The following is a 20,084-nucleotide window of genomic DNA, read 5'->3' as shown; positions in this document are numbered from 1 at the left end:
GTAATTTACAATAGGTTTAGAAAGACAAAACAAGCATATAATGTTGTTCCAGAGTACGATATGCTAAAATATTTGATTTCTTACAGAAAAGGTAGATTCAGCATTTTACTTGAAAGCTCTTACATGTAGATAGGATTCAGACACACTCCCTGAGACTGTGAAACCTATGATAAGTTTGAATTGTGGAAGTTAGTTTGGTTTCTGCTCACTTTAGCAGTAAACTGTTGAAAATTATTTTACACTTCCCTGCTTGTACATTTTGAGCAATTCAAGGGAAAAATTACTCATGCTCTACTGATGATTAAAAATATGAAAAGATTTATTTCTGTATTTATAAATATGAACTTTCTTAAACAGGCATACAGTGTTAAAATGTATAAGCTACAGATTCAGAACTGTGGTGTTTTTAAACTTGAGGTAAGGTAGCACAGGTATGATAGTTTTTTAATGATACAAGGTGTAGAAAATGTACCCTAATGCATTTAATAAAACTTGGAAAATGGTCCATCTTGATTATCTTTTGGTAATTTTGCATTTTGTTGTTTAAGTAAAAACAATGTAGGTAATACTTTTCCTTAGAAGTGTAGCTTGGCACAAGGGAATGGATTATCAGGCTTCTCGCAACTGGAGGCAAATGGGTTCTTTAATGGAACCAAGAGAAGTACTTCAAAGAGTCTCTGCTTTCTTGCTTATTGGTGTTGATAGCTCATAGGAACTCCCAACACTGTGTACTTTAAATTTTGCAACGCTTCATCGGCTCTTAAGCATGGTGTATACCTTTGGGGGTATAGAAGTAAATTTGGTCACAATTTTTTCTTATTAATTGATCTGCAGAATATTACTGTAACGATCTCTAGCAGACAAGAATACAGGGGAGGAAAAAAGCTGTAGAGATGCACTGAAAGGTACTTGTTACAAAAACATGAGATATATCTTTCTGTCTACTCGCCTTTGGATCTTTCATTTGGAATTCAGAGGAGAGTAAAAACTTTCACCTCTTTCCATCTGGCCAGTATGTGATGAATCATTTTGTTTCATGCTTGACATTTTTATGAATACGTGTATGTGGTGCATATTTTGCAGGAGCTTCAGGATGGCATTGGGCGACAGCAAACTGTTGTCAAAACATTGAACGTAACTGGTGAAGAGATTATTGAGCAGTCGTCAACAGCAGATGCTAAGGTGCTGAAGGAACAACTGGAAAGTTTGAATACTCGGTGGCAGGAGATCTGCACACAGCTGGTAGAGAAAAAAAAGAGGTAGGTTAAAAGTGATGAAAAATATTGTGAAATTATTTTTGGTTATTTTAGATTTGCTTCTCTCCTAAATGTTCAAAGGAGCTCTCAGCTTCTTGAGTTTTCGTATTCGTAATTAATTACCAGAGATTAAATGTCACATCTACTATCATTTGTTTAATACTTCTTTTCTACCTATTCCTGTCAGTGACCACCACTCCCTTCCATACTCCACATTTTTATAATTCCCACTCCTATGGCTTAAAAGATTAGAGCTTATGGAATTTACAGTTGATTTATCATCTTTCTATTTGGTAGCTTGTCATTAAAATATATCTCTGTTGTACTAATAATACCTTAGCTAATTGATACAGTTAATCCTAATCTAATTCACTTCTCATCACTAATGCCATTAACATCTGCATTTCATAGGTTGGATAAAAAGAATGGATCGGTTAATTTAATGTTATTTATAATCACTTTCAGATCAGTTTTTCCGATGCAGTCACAGGAAGCTAGAGCGTTTGAGTTACAGATAATACAAAAATGATTTGAATCCTTTAAAATGAGAATTTCTAGTTGAAAAAAAATATTGTTGCATAACTTCTTAACCTAGATGCTAGGCCTAAACTGAGATGACATTCTGCTTTAACATACAGTCACTGGCAAAGCTTTCTTCATGCATGTTTTTAAAAAACCCGGACTATTTCTTGTAGAGGTACATTAACGAGCGCTAGAGACTTGCTAGGAGAACTAGTAGCGTGCGAAAGTTTTGTTACTTCTCATGTCATGTGCCATTTTTTTGGTTTAGAGCCATGGGGGGGCAAAGGCTGTGAAAATGTTTGATGGAGTGGTAAGGAAGTGTCCTGAAAGCTTTTTGCTGAGTTTAATCACAGTTAAGGTTTCACATGGAACATGTTAAAAGGAGACGCAAGAAGTAAGCTACAGCTGTCAGAAGCTTCTGCGGTGCTCTAGATGTTTCTTTCTGCTGTATTTCCAGGTGTTGATGGTAATGCTCACTACTTGTTACACAAGGGAGTCCTTGGCCTTTATTTATCACACTAAAAGCTGTTCTTTTGTACAATGGAAACCCATCTGTGTTTCCAAGCCGTAACTTGTTATGTAAGTGCTAACACTTACAAAACAATAACACATCATTTTAATAGCCCTGTGAGCTGCTGCGGCAACACAGAAGAGATTGGTGGTTATGCTTTGTCTGAGAATATAAAGTATGTTCCAGTTCTGGTAAAGATTGGTATTGTACTTTCCTTCATTTATCAGTAGAAACTTGTATCTGAATGCTGTTTTGGCTCAAGGCAGTGTTAGCAGTATATGGAATTTCTTGGCACATTCTGTATTTTTAAGGAAGCCTAGGATCTGCTAAATGGGAATAATACAGCAACGTTCCCTAGATGAAGGATCTTAAGTAAATGCTTGCACACGCATTCCTCCTTTTGGTCTGTTTGGTTTGTTGACCGTTTGGTTTGTCTTCCTCTGGAATGACAGCTTGTGTAATTTTGAGGACAAGGATTGCAGAGGCCTCAGTTAGTGAGCTCTGTGTGAATAAATGCATTGTTCTAGAAGGCATACAGATAGTGTTGTGTTAAACTGATATAAATGCTTGTGATGTACTGTAGTGAGACCTGCGTGGATCGGGACAGAGGAGTTTGCACCAGTCTTCCTGACTGCATCAGAGCTAAGGAACGCTTTTTGCTCCCAGATCTTGGAAACAGATCCTACCCCTAGTCTAGCTGCTGCCTTCCAGTACATGCTTTTTCTTCTTTCCTCCATGTTCTCATTCTCACAGATTGCATTTTCAAAGGAAAGAAACCTAGAAGATAAGAATATGTGGTGTATTCTAGCTAGGTCTCAATTGTTGATGACCCTAGGCATGAAAAGACCATAGATTTATCTGCTGCACAGTCTTCATGTAGCCTTGGTGTCATGGGATTTTCGTCTGTTTTATGCTTTGTCAACTCTTAGTATTTTTATTAGTTGTCCTAATTTGGTCTGGGGTACAGTCAGGTTCTCTCTTTTTAGGACTTGAAACCCATGTCATACAAAGTGCGTTAATTTTTCATTAAAAGCAAAGCATGGGGCAAACAAGAAAAGTTGAAGGAAGTGAACTCTAATTGCAGTCCAAAAGAGCTAATATTGTCATGATTTTTCCATTGCATGTACTATGACAAATTTACTTAACTGTCTCGGTTAAAATAAATTATAATCCATCTGGTGAATTAAAAGATTTTGACTACTCTTTTTCAGTATAGCTTTAATAGACAGTTTACAAACAAACTCCTAAGCCATTTTGGATCACTTGAAGTTTTAACACTCCTTTAATATTTCTCTATCTTTCCTAACCATTAAAATGTTCACAGTTAAAGGAATTTTATGATTATGAAGGGGATTCTAAGATATTTGTTTAAGTCAATTTTGAGTATGAGAAAATGGAACCACATTTTAAAACCATAATGGAAGAAGGTAATGCTGAAGGGAGAGCAGGCTGGGTAGAATACATTTTCATTTAATAATTAAAAAAAAATAAAATATTAACATTTAGAGTCTTCTAAAAATCAGAAAAGAAAACTGATTCTAAATTTTTTAACAAACTTATTTATTCTTTGTAGTCAATACATTGTGCTCTGCTTTGAGTAGTGATTAATTGAAATTTTGTTTTCTATTAAATTTTTTGGCTTAGCAGATTTCAAGATAAAGGAAGTGGGAAGAAACTAGCAATTGAATGGATTCCAGAAATGAAATCTGACAGTGATTTCAAATTCAAGTGTCATGTTGCTAAGCATTATTTAAATGGGAAGGAAATTTTATATACTATAAATTCTATTTTGCTATTGCTTACCAAGATGGAAGAAATTGATTTTGATAATCCTGCACAGTTTACAGATGAGACATAGATGCTCCATTTTGGACGTATTTCTAAAGCCAAACTGAAACATACTCATCAGTTAGCGGGGGTGGGGAGGAAAGATTACGGAAGTAACAGAAACCAACATAGATGTTTTTGTAAGGTGCACGAATGTGAAAATTTAGTTGGAGACAGGAGGTGTATGGTGACATTTCCAAGGATGCCCACGACATTAAGCTCTCTTAGGTAGTCAAATGCTGAGCTGATAGAGGGGAAACTCCAAAACTGAGTGGATGGGCAACAAGTGGCAGACGATCTCCATCACAGACAAATGTGAGGTAATGAATATTTCAGAGAAACAGTCTATACCATGCTTTCATGATGCTGAGCTTGCAAATGGCAGTTAGAACTCAAGAAAGTGATCCTGACATTATGACTGACAGTGTTTGCAGGCTCAGTGTGGAGAGGCAGCCAAAAAAGCCATAACATTTTAGGCAGCGTCAGTAAGGGTATTGAGAACAAAACAAAAAAATGTTGTTTTTGTGATGTTGAACGTTGTGGCATGCTCATGCTGAGTACTCTGTGCAGGTCTGCTTTCTGCCTGGCAAAGAGTATGATGGATTTACAGAAAGCATAGATGGAGAAAGGCAACTAAAATGAGCCGGAGTTTGGAGCGGCTACATTGTGAGGAGAGACTAGAAAGCTGGGGATCTTCAATCTGGAGAGAAGTCTCAGGAGGGATACGACTGAGGTTTACAAAATCAAAGTGGTGGGCAAACCGACTGTGCACTGACGTGTTATTCACCTAATTCCTCAATACCAGAAGTAAATGGTACTTGATGAAACTGTAAAAGAGGTAGTAAAATAATTTAAAAATTACTTTTTTTACATTATGGTTTCTGAATTCTGGGTTCCTCTGCCCAGAGAGGTGGTGGAGTCTCCATCTCTGGAGACATTCAAAACCTGCCTGGACATGCTCCTGTGCAACCTGCTCTAGGTGACCCTGCTCTGGCAGAGGGGTGGGACTAGATGATCTGCAGAGGTCCCTTCCAACCTCCACCGTTCTGTGATTCTGTGAATGCCTGAGGTTTGCTGGTCACAGGAGGTTGTGGAGGAAAATATTATGACTCAGCCCTATAAAATCCTTAATGTCATGACAGTGGATTCTGGGGGAGTATCAGGTGAGCAGACTAAAGACAGTGGCCAGTCTTCTGTGCTACCCTTAATGACTATCTCCTGTTAGCAACGTAGGTGGGAATCTGTTGGGATAACTTTTCTGACACACTCGGGCATATTTCATGTTCTGATACACTGATTATATTTCCAGGGCTGGAGGTGGCGGGGGGAAGGAGATTCTACAGAATTACTTTGGCAGTCTTCCTGAGCATGTACTGTTAAATGGTCTACTATTTAGTCTGTATGAGAACGTAATTTTAACACTACATTGATAAAGAACACTGTAAATTCAAAATATTTCCTGTAGCCATCATGAACCCTGCAGTTGTTTGACTTGAAAATGGAAGATTGATATGTGATAGAATTGTCAGAGTTTCAACATGTTAATCCAGTTTTCATAAATAATTTGGGATAAATATTAAACTACCTGCATAATAAGAACTGTAAACCAGATCAAATCCATGATATTCTATAAATAACTGAAACTGACCATAGGTTGACTAGACACTAATATTAATCTTAGTGGTAGTCTGGCAGATTTAATGAATGAGAATTATTTGGGCCATAAAAGGACAACTTAATTAAAAACAGACAACAAAACAAACTAAATCTAAAAAAAATTGAGGAGTCTGTACTGTTCTTCAGTAAAAAGAAACTGGGGTTTTTTTAAGTTTTAAAAGGTCAGATGCTGATCCCAGACAAAGCACAGACTTAAAATTGGCTTTGAATCTCCTTTCTTAGGTACTGAAGATCAAGAGGTTATGCTTGAGTTATGTTTGTGTAGGATATAATCTTTCATTTGCCTTTATCTAAGAGTTTCAAAGCTGTAGAACTTTGAATTCAGTGTTTAATGTTTCTGTATCTTGCAGTCTAATCCATCCAGCTAAGAATTAGGTGGGAATGTAATTTTAGCACATCTAGTCATTTTATCTTACTGCAAACTTTGGAGCAGACTAGGCAGTTGAATAAAGTGAAACTCCATTGGAAGTCTGATACGCTGATAGTTAGCAAATTGGGAATTTTAAGTATTTGTTAGCACTTTGCTGCAAGCGGCATGTTTTGGAGAAGTTTGAGTTTGTACTCTGGAACGGTGTTACTCTCACTGAAGGGGAGATTTGGGAGACTAGGGGAAGTTGCAGTGGCCCCTTGAACAGATGCTGCTAACCCCAGACAAAAGAGGGGAAAAAACCTGCCTGTTCCTTCCTTTTCATACTCCAGCAACCATTTTGAATACAAAATCTTCTAAACTGCAGCAGATCTCTCTGCCTTTTTGTCTCCTGAGATGCATCAGGCCATATTAAGCAGTGCACGTCTGTGCCGAGTCATGCCACTGGGACACTGGAGTTTTGGATGATTTATGGAGGCAGTGGCTTGCCATCGTGGCACTTTTGTGCACTCAAGTGCTTGGCTGGTGGCAAGCCCCAGGGCTGTGGTTGCAGCGGGGTGCTGCACCTTCATTCCCGCTGCGGGAACGCATGAGCCAGGCAGAGCCGGTCAAGGGGATATATATATATGAGGAGGAAAAGAAATATCTCACATAGGAGCTTGATAAGGTGAAGGCTCCTAAATGAGGTTGTCTACAGACCTGTAACAGTGGTGCTGGCTGGTCTTTGTATTTTCCATCTTTGTTAAAAATTTCTTGTGTAATTTTTGAAAACAGATGCCCAGGAATTAGATTCCTTTGCTGTTTCAGAAGTAATAAGTTTGGTGTTTTTTATTCATCACAATCTGACGTTTGTTGAAATTGGGTTCTGTTGAATGGAAGAGAATTTTTCATTATTTTAGCTGCAAATACATTTGCACTTTTAATGAGCTTGAACCTGCAGACTGTCTGTTCAGATCTCTACTCAAGCGAGTTTGAAGTAATTATGGAAAGAATGACAGAACAAAGGCTGTTTACCAGAATACTTTCAAATATTTTTCTGAATATAAAAACACAAGCTTTCTGTTCTAAATAAAAAATAATCATTATAAAGTGAATACACTTTTCAATATTTTTCATACCTTGCCTTCGTTAAAGTATTCTTTTTTTACCATAGCACACTAGCTACCAGTGACTGGTTTCCTTCACCTGAACACTCAGTATATTGAAGGCCGTGATTAGCTTCTCATTGCAATTTAAAAGCTGGCTTAGGATGAAGAGATTTCATGACAGTGAAGTCAATAAATATATTTTTTCTTTCCAACACAAAATTTAGTTACATATTGAATTTTCTCAATCTTCTTTTTCTGACTGTTCAGATTTCTTACAGTAAATCACCAGAAAAGAATCACGCTTGTATAAATTTGCATTGTGTTTACAAGTATTGTAGCTAAATTTCTTACTGTTTAGTATTTACATCTGACTTTTCTAAAGTTTCTGTGATATTTTTCATTTCAATTACTTTATTTAAAGCTCCTTACCCAAATGAAACATATTTGCATGTTTTTTAGAGAAAGTAAGTTCATTCTCTCTGAGTAAATATTTTCTTTAAATTGTAAAGTTACTATTTTGGTGGCTTCTTAAATTCTCAGTAACAGCTGCTAAATGCACTAATTCCTGATCTTAGAAATACAAAATCAACAGCTGAATGTCAAAAAAAAAAAAAAAAAGGCACGAAAACATTATTGTAAGTGCAAGTGGGAATATGAGTCACAAGTGCAGATCCGTCCTACTGCTGTGACTGCATATTTTCTATCTCTATCTGTCCCACTGCTGTGACTGCGTATTTTCTATCTCTAGCTGACACCTCCCAAATAAGTCCAACATTACTTGTGTGCGGTTACAAACTGTAAACATCTGATGTGTTTCACAAACTATTTACGGGTTGCTATGGTATTGGTATCGCGTTGTTGACTATGGAGAAAATACATGAGCTGCAATATGCATTTCATATGGTTTCTAGAAACTGCAAATGAAAATATAAGTTTACTTGAAATGAGCCATGAATGTTCATGTCATAGGTAACCATTAAAACTAAGAATTAATGATAGTAAAAAAATCAATCCACGGTGTTTTGTGGACTACCATAAGAACTTGTTATTAATTCAGTTTAATACTGTTAGGAAAACTAATCTCTAATCTATGAAATACCAGATATACAAAATGCTATTAGGAAAAAATAATGCCTTTAATTAATTTAATTTATTACTCAATATTAAATACTGAATATTAATACATTTGCTTGCAGAAGTATAATGTATATAAAATGTGTATAAACAGCCGTGCAGTCAGAATAGTTGACCAAGGGGCCATATGAATTTAGAAATACAAACAGAATGCTGCCACGTTTTAATATGGAAACCACGAAGTAATGTGCGTGAGAATAGCAGTCACGTAGAAGACCAAAAGTTACATATGAAATTCTGTACTTCTCTGCTATAGTTTGAGAATTTTCCATCAAACAAGATGGGTTAATGAAATAAACCATTTGCTGACAGAGAAGCAGTTTAAAAGCTCTTTGGGGAACTTCGGCTGATTTAAAAGGATAAGGCAGTAGTCTACAACAGCACGTAAACCTGTGCTGGAGACGGAGGTGCTTGGCTCCATAGGACAAGCTGGAAAAATGACATCTTATTCCTCAGTTACCTGCTTGTCCATCAAGCTGTCCCAACTGCTTTCTCAAGAGCTGCTCTGTCCATGTCTGAGTCAACTGGTGGTTTATGCTCCCTATTCCAGTTTGTTTAGGCTCAGATTTGGAACCCCATACTCCCTTAATAACAATTTACTGTTAATTTGTCATTGCTACCATGAATTTAAACACCTAGAAATTACATGTATCTGTTGTTCCAAATGTAATTACAGTGATAGAAATCAGCTTGTTCAAAGGGTGCAATCAGTCATCAAGTTAAAACTTTCTATATTAGCTGAACCAGTTCATCAAATAAAGAGTGCTTTATTTTTGTGGCTTGCATAATATGATACTTGTCATGCAGGATGTTATTTATAATAGAAGTAATGTTCTAGTAGGCCAAGAACAAATTGTAAAGTAAATTATGAAGTGCATCTGCAGCTTCTGTTAATTGCAATGGCTCTTTTAATTACTATACTAAACTGTTTCTGACCAGGACAAGGAAGTAGATATTTATGGAATATTATATTTTTGGTCTGAATTCTGAAACCCTAAACATCTCTTAAAAAAATTCCTGGAAAGTCTTATGTTGAAAACATCCCACATTGCTCAGATAATAAAACTTAATCCTACTGATCAACATTTGAATTAGTCATCAAAGTAAAAATCTTTCCTTCATGACTAGGAAAAGTTTTAAATGTTTTAAGGGTTGCAGTTGAATTCATAAGGGTGATAAAACTGACAGCGTACTTAAGATGAAAAAGGAATCTTGCCAATTGCTGTCCCTGCTAGGAGACAAGAAATCTTTTTGATTTCTCATTCAAAATACTATACAGCTCAGTAATTTTGCTCTCAGGTGCATTGAGTTGAATGCAATGCCCTTTCTGTGCCAGAATTAACATATTTAAAGTTTTATCTTTCTCAGATTTATCCTTAGGGTACCATCACATAATGCCTCCACTGAGCTATGCGCTTTACAAAGGAAGAGAAGCGATAGGAAACGAAAAAAGTAAAGCTGTTGCTGAGAGCTTAGGTTCTGGGGAATCCGGTCAGGTTGAGGAAGGGGATTTTATTGTGTGGCTCACAGCATAGCACCGGATGACTGATTCCCAGACTTCCATGTAATCGAGGCAGAGGGGGATAACGCCTCAGAAGGACTTAAGTTGTGCTTTTAAGATTACCGGGAGCTAATTTTTCTTCATTTTTATAGTTGCAGTCCTACAGATCTCAGCATAGATTAGCATCTGCCTCAGTTTCACAAAAATAAATGTTTTGATTAGCTGGTGTTTTAGATAACCTATTTCGGCTTGAGAAGAGCATTTTGACCTCTCAAGTACACATACACTTCTCAGTGAAGAACACCGTAATAAATGTAATGCTGTAAATTTGGTCCTTCTCTGCATGCCCTATACAACCAAAATGGGTAATTCTGCACGCACCAGGAGCGTCCAGCATTTCTGGCAGCATAACGGCACGGCCCGCTTTGGGGTGAAGCAGAGGCAACTTCCTGCTCAGTGAGAGAGGCCCTTGCTCACGCCTGTTGCCGTGGCAACCAGGGTCAGCTGACCTGGGTGTTTGCCCTGTGGAAGGGTTACACCGGTGGACGGGTCAGGTGACCCAAACTGACCAATAGGGCGTTCCGACCCATCTGCCACGCTCGGTGTAAAAGCTGAGGGACGGAAGGGGCCTGGTTGGCTCCTCTCCAAGGGCTCTTCTTCTTTGGGTCCTCCCCAGTGGGCTCCTCTTCAGTGACCCGTGTCTGAGGAGGACCCTGTCAGCTCCTCTGACTTTTGATCGCGGTCAGCATGTTCCAGTTCCCGTTTGTCACAGACTCCAGTCTGGAACTTTCCCAGCACCTGCTAGTGACGTCTTCCTAGGAACTTGACCCCGTTTTGTATATATTTATTTATATTGTATCTATTTCATTATATCCTTTTTTATTTTATTATCAATTTTTCATTAAAGCAGTTTAGTTTTTTTTTTTTCTAAACTCTCAAATCTCTTTATCTCTCTTCTTCCTCTCCTTGGAGCGAGAGGTGGGGGAGAGCATCTGTTGTCTTGTCATTGGCCAACCCGGCCCAAACCATGGCACAGTACTTCATAAGAATTTCAAAGCTGTAGTACGTAGGCACGAGAAATATTAAAGTCCAGCAGCATCAGGGCTTCTAATTGGCATGGCTTGCATTTCCAGAAATCTTAAACAAACAACAGTTCCTGAAAACAGTCATGCAGCTTTCCATAAGAAAATTTATGACAAAACCAGGAAAATTAGCTGCTTTTGATATTCACGGTATTCACTTTTTAATGTATTTGTATAAATGTAAATATATGTGTGTATATATGTGTATACCTGCATTTATGTTTTTCTAAATATGCATGTGTGCATGTATATACATATATAAATACATAAATAGTTATGGAGGATTTTGTTGTTTTTACAGTAAATATCTTCTCTTTCTTTTTTTTTTTCTCTAAAGAGCAATTTGGCACCGGTGGATTGTGTTTGTTTAATCTCTAGGCAGTTATTGCGGAGTAGTTTATGAGCTTAAAAAAGAGCAGTAGTGGGCTCATATGTCTAGTAAATATTAGAATATACTGTGTTAGGAATGAAAGCAAATAAATCTGTTTGCTGATTTAGAATTCCATTCTGTACCTAAAGCAGTACCTTGCTCTAGAACTTTTATTCAGAGCCTGTTGAGAGCAGCAGAAATTTGCCAAACCAATAATTTGCAAATAATTGATATATTAATTTATTTTTAAAAACAGTTCTTTCATGCTCTAGGTGTAGTTATGAATATTGACTTCTGTGTGTTGAAGATATACTTTCTTTTTGGTAAAATGGTGAGTCATTTTTAGAGTGAAAGTTGTTATTGGACATCCAGTAGAGCAGTTGTCAGGTGTTTTTTTTACTGATGCCTATTTAACTGTACAAAACAAGTTGGGAGTCACTGTCAAGTTCCTACTGCCTTTACCATGTACCGAAATCATCAAATTTTTAATTAGAAACCATTTTGATAGAGGCCTCTGCAATATTTTCCAGCTTTGAAGCGCTTTTGAAACATAAAAATTGCATTATGTAACAATGATTGCATCAGCTTTGCTTAGGGCTTTACAGTATCAAGAATTACCATTTTGCAGTAGATTTCTCGACTAAACAGTTTATGCTGTTGAATAGCATTGAGTTTCTACTTCCAGAAGAATCACAATTGCTACCTCTCCTATAGGAGAGTTGTTAATGTGTTAGAAACTGTGGAAGCACCTGGGAATAGCTATGTAGGAATTAGGGCTTCTCCCCCAAAAAAGGTGGTGGGATCAGTAGTCTAACTGAAGTGCATCTATACCAAAGCATTCAGCATGGGCCACGAACAGGAGGAGCTGGAAGCCATTGTGCAGCAGGAAAACTATGAAGTAATTGCAATCACAGAAATGTGGTGGGATGACTCACACAATTGGAGTGCTGCAATGGATGGCTATAAACTGTACAGAAAGGATAAGCAAGGAAGGAGAGGCGGTGGGGTAGACCTGTACGTTACGGAATGTCTTGACTGTCTTAGAGCTTGATGATGGTGATGAAAGGGGTCAAGTGGGTACGAATGAGGGGAAAGGCCAACAAGGCAGATATCATGGTGGGAGTCTGTTTATAGACCACCCGCCCCGGATCAAGAGGCAGATGAAATATTCTAAAAGCAGCTGGAAGAAGTCTCCCAATCACTAGCTCTTGTTCTCCTGGGTGACTTCGACTTACCAGATGCCCACTGGTGGCTGCTCACGGCTTGGACAGACATACTTTTCGCTGGGTAAAAAACTGGCTGGAGGGCCAAAGAGTGGTGGTGAATGGAATTAAATCCAATTGGCGGCCAGTCAAGAGTGGTGTTCCCTAGGGCTCAGTATTGCACCAGTTCTGTTTAGTATCTTTATCAATGGTCTGGACGAGAGGATCGACTGCACCCTCAGTAAGTTTGCAGATGACACCAAGGTGGTGGGAGTGTTGATCTGCTTGATAGGAAGGCTGTACAGGGGGATCTGGACAGGCTGGATCGATGGGCTGAGGCTAATAGTATGACGTTCAACAAGGGCAAGTGCTGGGTCCTGCGCTTGGGTCACAACAACCCCATGCAGCCCTGTGGGCTTGGGGAAGAGCGGCTGGAGAGCTGCCTGGCAGAAAAGGACCTGGGGGTATTGGTTGACTGCTGTCTGAATATGAGCCAGCAGCGTGCCCAGATGGCCGGTAGCATCCTGTCTTATATCGGGAATAGTGTGGCCAGCAGGACTAGGGAAGTGATTGTCCCTCTGTGCTCAGCCCTGGTGGTGCCCCACCTTGAATACTGTGGCCAGTTTTGGGCTCCTCACTACAAAAAAGACATTGAGGTGCTGGAGCAGGTCCAGAGAAGGGCAATGAAGCTGGTGAAGGGTCTAGAGGACACGTCTTATGAGGAGTGGCTGAGGGAGCTGGGGTTGTTTAGTCTGGAGAAAAGGAGGCTGAGGGGAGACCTTATCGCTCTCTGCAGCTACCTGGATGTTGTAAGCGAAGTGGGTGTCTCTTCTCCCAAGTAACAAGTGATAGGACAGGAGGAAATGGCCTCAAGTTGCACTAGGGGTGGTTTAGATTGGATATTAGGAAGAATTTCTTTGCTGAAAGGGTTATCAAGCGTTGGAACAGGCTGCCCAGGGAAGTGCTTGAGTCACGATCCCTGGACGTATTTAAAAGCTGTGTAGATGTGGTGCTTAGGGACATGGTTCAGTGGTTGTTTTGTCAGCGTTAGGTTAATCGTTGGACTTGATGATCTTATAGGTCTTTTCCAACGTAAATGATTCTATGATTCTGTGACCCTTAGCTGATAGAGTAGGGTTTGCTCTCTTTTTTTTTTTTTTTTGTTTTGCTATCAATACATACTTCCCAACAAGCAATTAAGTATCCTCCTAGTTTCTGCAGTGTATTTCAGTCTTTCAAAAGAAATTGCTGAACTGTATTTACCTGTACTGTTGTAGCCTTAGAGCATGCAACTCCTCACAGTCTGTTTCTTGAACACTAGCTGACAAAAAATTGTCCCCTGTGACAGTTTTTAAATTTATTGCTTACCTAAAATTAGTTACAATCCATCTGAAATGCTTGAGATAATAGCAATCCACGGATATATCAGCTGAGCTAGGAAAAAAGCATCCTTCATTTAAACCTGTACTGCCTTTTACTAATCTCCTTTACACTAATTTTGTGTATTTATGATGACTGAATGCATGATTTATTATTGGACTTCATAATGCTTAATAATACATTCTGCACTTGCTTTTCCATATATATAATTTTTTCAGCCATAATCACTGCAAATCCATTTCCTTAAAATATATTAAGAATATTTATAATTCACAACCAATATTTCAAGAAGAACGTAGTGCTTTTTCCTTATCTAAATGCATTGAATTGACTCAGGAAATAAAATATCTACCACTTAATTGTAGATGGAGAGTTTTAAATATCCCATTCATTATTATCGCTACTACATGCTTAAATAAATTCTACAAAAACATTAAACTTGAAGGTAAACAAAGAAATAATGCTTCATATTTTAGAAATGAACAGGGAACATCTTTAAACTGTGCTATAAAGAAAAAACCTTGAAAATGTGAGCTATTTATTCATAATTATTTGGAAACATCAATGCATAGTACTGTTTTTCTTATCCAAGATATTCACTGCATATTTTGTTAAGTTGCTACTTTCTTAATGTTTTAAAGTACAGAAGAAAGGATGGATTTAGGACAATAGTTGGAGACACTTTCAAAAAGTGTTTGATTCTTGTAAATTGAGTGGAAACACTTCCCCCCCCCCCCCCCCCCCCCCGCCATGTGCCACGCCCAAGAACACCTTTGTAGTGATGTTTTCTTGCCTGGCTTTTGCCATCCAGAAAAGACTGTGTCACATCCATGGCAGCTATCATATTTTTGAGGTCTCCTTAAGATGTGGCATGTTTAGTGCAGCCAGACTGAAATGTAGCAGCTCAATAGTAAAGCCTGGTCAAGTGTGTTGTCTTTAGTACTTTACCCTGGTTTTTAATCTACTATTTCGGAGAGGGGTCTGTAGAGCATTCATTCATATAGTATAGCAATTCTCATCTTGCAAGGATGCCTTATTAAGGAAATCCAATAAACAACAATAAGATGGAAGGCAGTTGAAGCGCTGGTAAAAGTTTTACTAGTTTGCAAGTTGTGTAAAATAATAGTTGAATTTTATGCTCCTGGGTTTATTTTATAATAGTCAGCATTCCAACAGCATGACTCTTTCCCTCCTCAGAAAATCTTAATCTATAAAAATTTCTTGTTTATACCGTGAAGTCAGGTGATTCTTTTACTGTGAAATGAAATTTAGTTCAGCTCATATGGCCCTCTTCTCTACTAGAATTTTCACTGCTGACCAAACCAGACTTCTCCTGTAGGTAGGATGTACACTGTAACCAGGATGATGTTATTTAAAAGGAATTTGTCAAATCTTACAGTTTTTCTTTTGTTATTTTCCCTCTAACCAAATGCTTTTACCTAAGACATTAAGGAAGTGCCTTTCTTTCCTTGTAAATAAATATTTCAAATGCAGAACACTTGAAGTCACTTGAATACTTTTATTCTCTGGAAATTACAGCAAGGAAAAAAAGTCATATAAGCTTTTAATGATGTAAAGTTAGATTTCTTAATATAGGGTGAAGTGTTTGGGGGATTTGCATGTACAAACTTTTGTAAGAGCGATACAGACTTCGGAAATTTCTAGATTCTGTTCTGCTTGATTAAAAGCTTTTAATCTGTAGTTTCTAAGCTGTTTGTCAGAATGCACGTGTGTGCATGTGCGCAGGCAAGTGAGTCAAGCAACAATTGTTTTTGGTATTTTTTTGTTAGATGATGTGAAGCTGATACTTTTTGTTGATTCTGTTTTGCCTGGAGCTTATTCATATAGCTTTGATAAAGAGACGTCTTTGCTTAAGTCAGCCATCATAAAACATAGTTTCCAAAAAAAAAAAAAAAATATTTTGCAAATAAATGATGGCATATTTTAAAATAGATGTCACTCCATTTGACTTCAGTGCTGTATAGGCACCGACCGTCATGGCAAGTATGGGAGACCAGGGAAAGTTAAAACCATTTTCATTCTGCTTTAATACATTTTTGCATTCAAAAATAATATGTTAATAATACTGACATTGATTCTCCACTGTAATATTGAGTTACATTCTTAAAATACTAATGCAACCTCTTATTATGTGCAATAAATGACCTAACCTCTCTAAGTCAGTTGGATCTTGGAAATAACAATAATAATTAAAAAAAAGCACTGGTTTTACATCTCTTTCTTTGATTTCAAGTAACCTTAATAAAATAACAGCATCAACAAAAAACTACTATTATTCAATATATTATTAATTATTGTTTAATTTTATTAATAATTATTTAATCTCTCCATACAGGTAGGACTCAGTGTAACCTCAATTTTGTGAATAAGTTTGAAGGATAAATTACAAGGGATTTATATAAAACATAATTATTCTCCTTCAGAAGAGTTCCACCCATAATGTTAACCCCAAAGGGCTCGCATTCTGCCAATGCTCTTCCCTGCTACCCTTATCTGACTTCAGATGCGTGCGATGTTTATGTCTTAGTTGGTGATCTGGATTTCCTTCAATTAATAAAGAAAAAAGTTTGTATGGCAGAATGAATCTCTTCCTGTTATAAACATCTAAGATGAATTCATGTATCATACCCTAGAAATGCCAATTGGCGTTCAATGAAGAGTGTCTGGGTAAAAAAAATCAACAGCTGAGTTGTACTTGTAGGCAAAGTAGGCATCTGAAGTTAGGTGAGAAAAATCCTATCCTGTTCCTTCTTATGGACTACAAACCTTACCTACTTTTTGTGGGTCTTGACTGGAATGTTTTAGACAAAATATGCGGCATGGTCACCAAAATATTTGTTTGTACAATATGTCCAAATGGGTTTAAGTGTCACTTTTTACAGATCCAGTTGGGTAAGACTTGGTGCTAGAATTCTTAGTTCCTGACGCTGGGCTTTCCTGCTATTAGTTCACACAAAAATCTGGTCTGAATTATTAACAGTTCTAGTTCTGGTGTCCTTGTTTGCTCCCTGCCATATGTAATCCGGAAGCTGAATTTAGTGATGTTGCAAATTATGCTTTGAGTTTTTCTTGTAAAATACGTTTAAAGCCATGTTAAAAGGGTGCTGGTCTGATAATTTTAATATGAAAAAAATCTATGATGCGCTTTTAAAAATAATTAATATAAGTGATAAGACTTCATTTTCCCCACCCTTTCTTTTAGTATGGATAAGCACTTCAACATAAAAATAAATATATAGAAACATTCATTTCATGTTTTTATTACAGGCTAGAGGAAGAAAAGAATATTTTATCAGAATTTCAAGAGGACTTGAACAAGTTGATTTTATGGTTAGAGGAAGCAGACAGCATTATTAGTATTCCCCTTGAACCAGGGAATGAAGACCAGTTAAGAGACTGCCTTAGCAAAGTAAAGGTATCATGAGTTTTATTCTTAATGCTTTCTTACTTTATTGGTTCTATGTTGAAGAAAATTAAATGGCATTTTCAGAGAAGGCTTCTGCCATCAAAACCAGGCTTCATTTAACTTTTTTAGATAAATCAAGGCAGTGGAATATCTAAACCCAGGTACAAATATATACTAATCATACTAAAATCAGAAAAGAATGGAAAATGTACTGAAATGAAAATACCAATCTGTCACTAGGTAATTAATCGTTATCTTTTTTGTCTTCATTTCTTAATTCAGAACTTAGAACTGTTTTATCTGTAAAACATTTCTCTATAGGTGTCTTGTTAATCTTTTGTAACTTATCATTTCTAAAATGATACTCAAAATTTCACAAGAGTATGTAGAACTGCATGCGTAATTGTAAATGTCAACTGATTAAAGTATCACTGCAACATTTTCTAGACTAAACATCTAGGTGAATTTTTGAAAATGCTTTTAAAAAACAACAACAGAATATTAGATGTTTGTTTTTCAAAGGCTGGAATATTTTCATAAAGATGTTAGACCTTTTAGACTATGATACTGCTAATAAATATATCCAATAGGAGTTGCACTGTTTAGTTTCTGAAATGTGTCTAATAGAATGTTTGTGTTTAATAACTTGCACAATAATAAATTAAACTGTACTTGGAAAAAGCATATTACTTATAGAATATCTAAAGGTTTCCTGTCCCCTCTTGAGGTTAAAGACTACTTGTCCTTTATGCCAATCCAAGTTGAACAAATTCAGTAAGTGACAGAATAGAGCATTAAAGACTCTGAAGGAAACTCGTCAAGAGGTTCTTCTATCCTTCTTTCAACAAAATCAGGAAAAAAAATCTGAAAGATTCTTTAGTAAAAATCTATCTTCAAGTTTCTTTTTAAATAAATAAAAATAGGATTAATAATACTGCATAGCATTTGAGGAAGTGAAGACGTAACTATGTGCTGAGCTTGTCTCTGTGACAAGCATACGATGTCAGTGAGTTGGACAGAGAATGCGTGAGATTTTGGCTCCATTGTTGAGGATATCAGAACAAAGGCAAAGAAATATTTATAAGGGGTGTTAGATACATCTTATAATTTGCAGACATGATGACAGGTTTAGAGTCTAAATTGATTGTTTAGAACCATGAAGGCTCCCACTCCGCATTTATACACAAATATTTCCCAATTGTAGTATTCCCAAAAGATACATAATCCAAAATTAAAGGTTCTTTTATTTGTATCTCATTTTTACAGTCTACCTTGTTCTTTTGGAGCTACACAAGAGAATACATTCTAATGCAGCAAATAATAACGCATTGGCTTGCATTGAGACTCATTTCATACTTACCTGTTTATGTTAATTAAAAAAAACTCAGAAAAACAAAAAAAACCCCACAAATTGAAGAACTTTTTTTTTTTTTTTTTAGTTACATTATCCTTACCTTGATATGTCAAGTTACTTTGACAGTATAGGTTTACTGTAACTGAATACATAATGGAGAAGGGTTGCATTTAGATGATACCTCGCATCCTTTGGCCTTACTCGTGGTGGTGGGTTTTTTTTATGAACATGCATAAACTTTCTTAATTATGAGGTTAGACTGGAGGGCTTTTCACCACATACCATCTGGGTGGCTGTGTTTACAGTATGAAACATGTTAAAACCCTTCTCCAAAGTGCTTGGTCTTTGTCATATTAAAAGATTATTAAAATGAGCTATTGAGTGTCCAGGAGAGGAACTTATTATTCTGTGATCATGTAATAGTGATTAATATCCTGAGAAACCCTGTATTTTGGCACTTAGGACACTCTTTAGGCTTGATACACTAATACAGTTCCTTTGGGGGGGTTTTAGCCTTCTACATTCAGAAAGCAATGGTTTTGTCTTGAATTGAGTTTATTCCTTCAGCTGATTCACAGATCGATAAGAGTGAAGATAAGAGAGCTGGAAATTCTACCACAGTTCATCTTAACTGCTGTATTTGTCTGTTCCAGTCGAGAGTTGAAGAGCTGCCGGCACACAAGGGACTACTGAAACGATTAAATGAAACCGGAGGAATAGCACTTGGAAGTGCATCACTGAACCCAGACAAAAAACATAAGCTTGAGAGTACACTGAAGGAGGCTAACCGTCGCTTGTTAAAGGTTAGACATATTAGTGATATAACTGTGGTATAAAATTTTAATCTGCACCAAATATTTGCATTATATATCTTCTGGTATGTATTATTTTTCTCTGTATGAAGAGACATTTGTATGCATAATGAACATGAGGAAGAAAAATGGGTAAAATACACTTCTGTGAGAAACAACGACAGCAAACTATTAGTGTCTGAAGTGATGATGTTGCACCCAAATATACTCCCTAAATTACAGGTCTGCTGCTTAAGAGTGGAATACAGATCATCGTTTTTGTAGCCTGGTTGTTTTGAGGGTACAGCAAATGTTCCAGCTTTTGTGACTCAGGTGTGTGAAAGGCAGTAGCAAATGCCTGATTGCCTTTATCGAAACACTTCCCAATTCTCTCTGCCCCCCAACACCAAGGTGGAAGCTGCAGCCATGATTTCGTGTTCCCCTGTGCTTCTTCCAGCCTTGAGCTTTGTGTTCTGGTTTCTGTGTAGCAAAGTGATACTTATTTTGCTTTCTGTGATCTCCATACTCATGAAGTAAGGGGGAATTTTGTTGTATCTTATTGTTGAAGTAGCATCTTATTGTGCTGGAAACTGGT

General features: G+C 37.1%; 1 protein-coding gene across 11 annotated transcripts in view; it reads left to right on the top strand.

Moving 5' to 3' along the window:
* Positions 1–20,084, top strand: part of DMD (dystrophin) — a 1,301,546-nt gene that overhangs the window by 861,919 nt on the left and 419,543 nt on the right. For all 11 annotated transcript variants that reach the window (XM_054189211.1, XM_054189212.1, XM_054189209.1 and 8 more), the window contains 3 exons: positions 1,084–1,259; positions 17,206–17,353; positions 19,352–19,501. In XM_054189211.1, the coding sequence (XP_054045186.1) occupies positions 1,084–1,259; positions 17,206–17,353; positions 19,352–19,501 (474 nt within the window). The remainder of the gene's footprint in view (positions 1–1,083; positions 1,260–17,205; positions 17,354–19,351; positions 19,502–20,084) is intronic.

The sequence above is a fragment of the Rissa tridactyla genome, chromosome 1, assembly GCF_028500815.1.
Source record: "Rissa tridactyla isolate bRisTri1 chromosome 1, bRisTri1.patW.cur.20221130, whole genome shotgun sequence".
Taxonomy (NCBI): Eukaryota; Metazoa; Chordata; class Aves; order Charadriiformes; family Laridae; genus Rissa; species Rissa tridactyla.
Note: the sequence above shows the minus strand (reverse complement) of the source record. Positions and strands in the feature narration are given on the sequence as shown.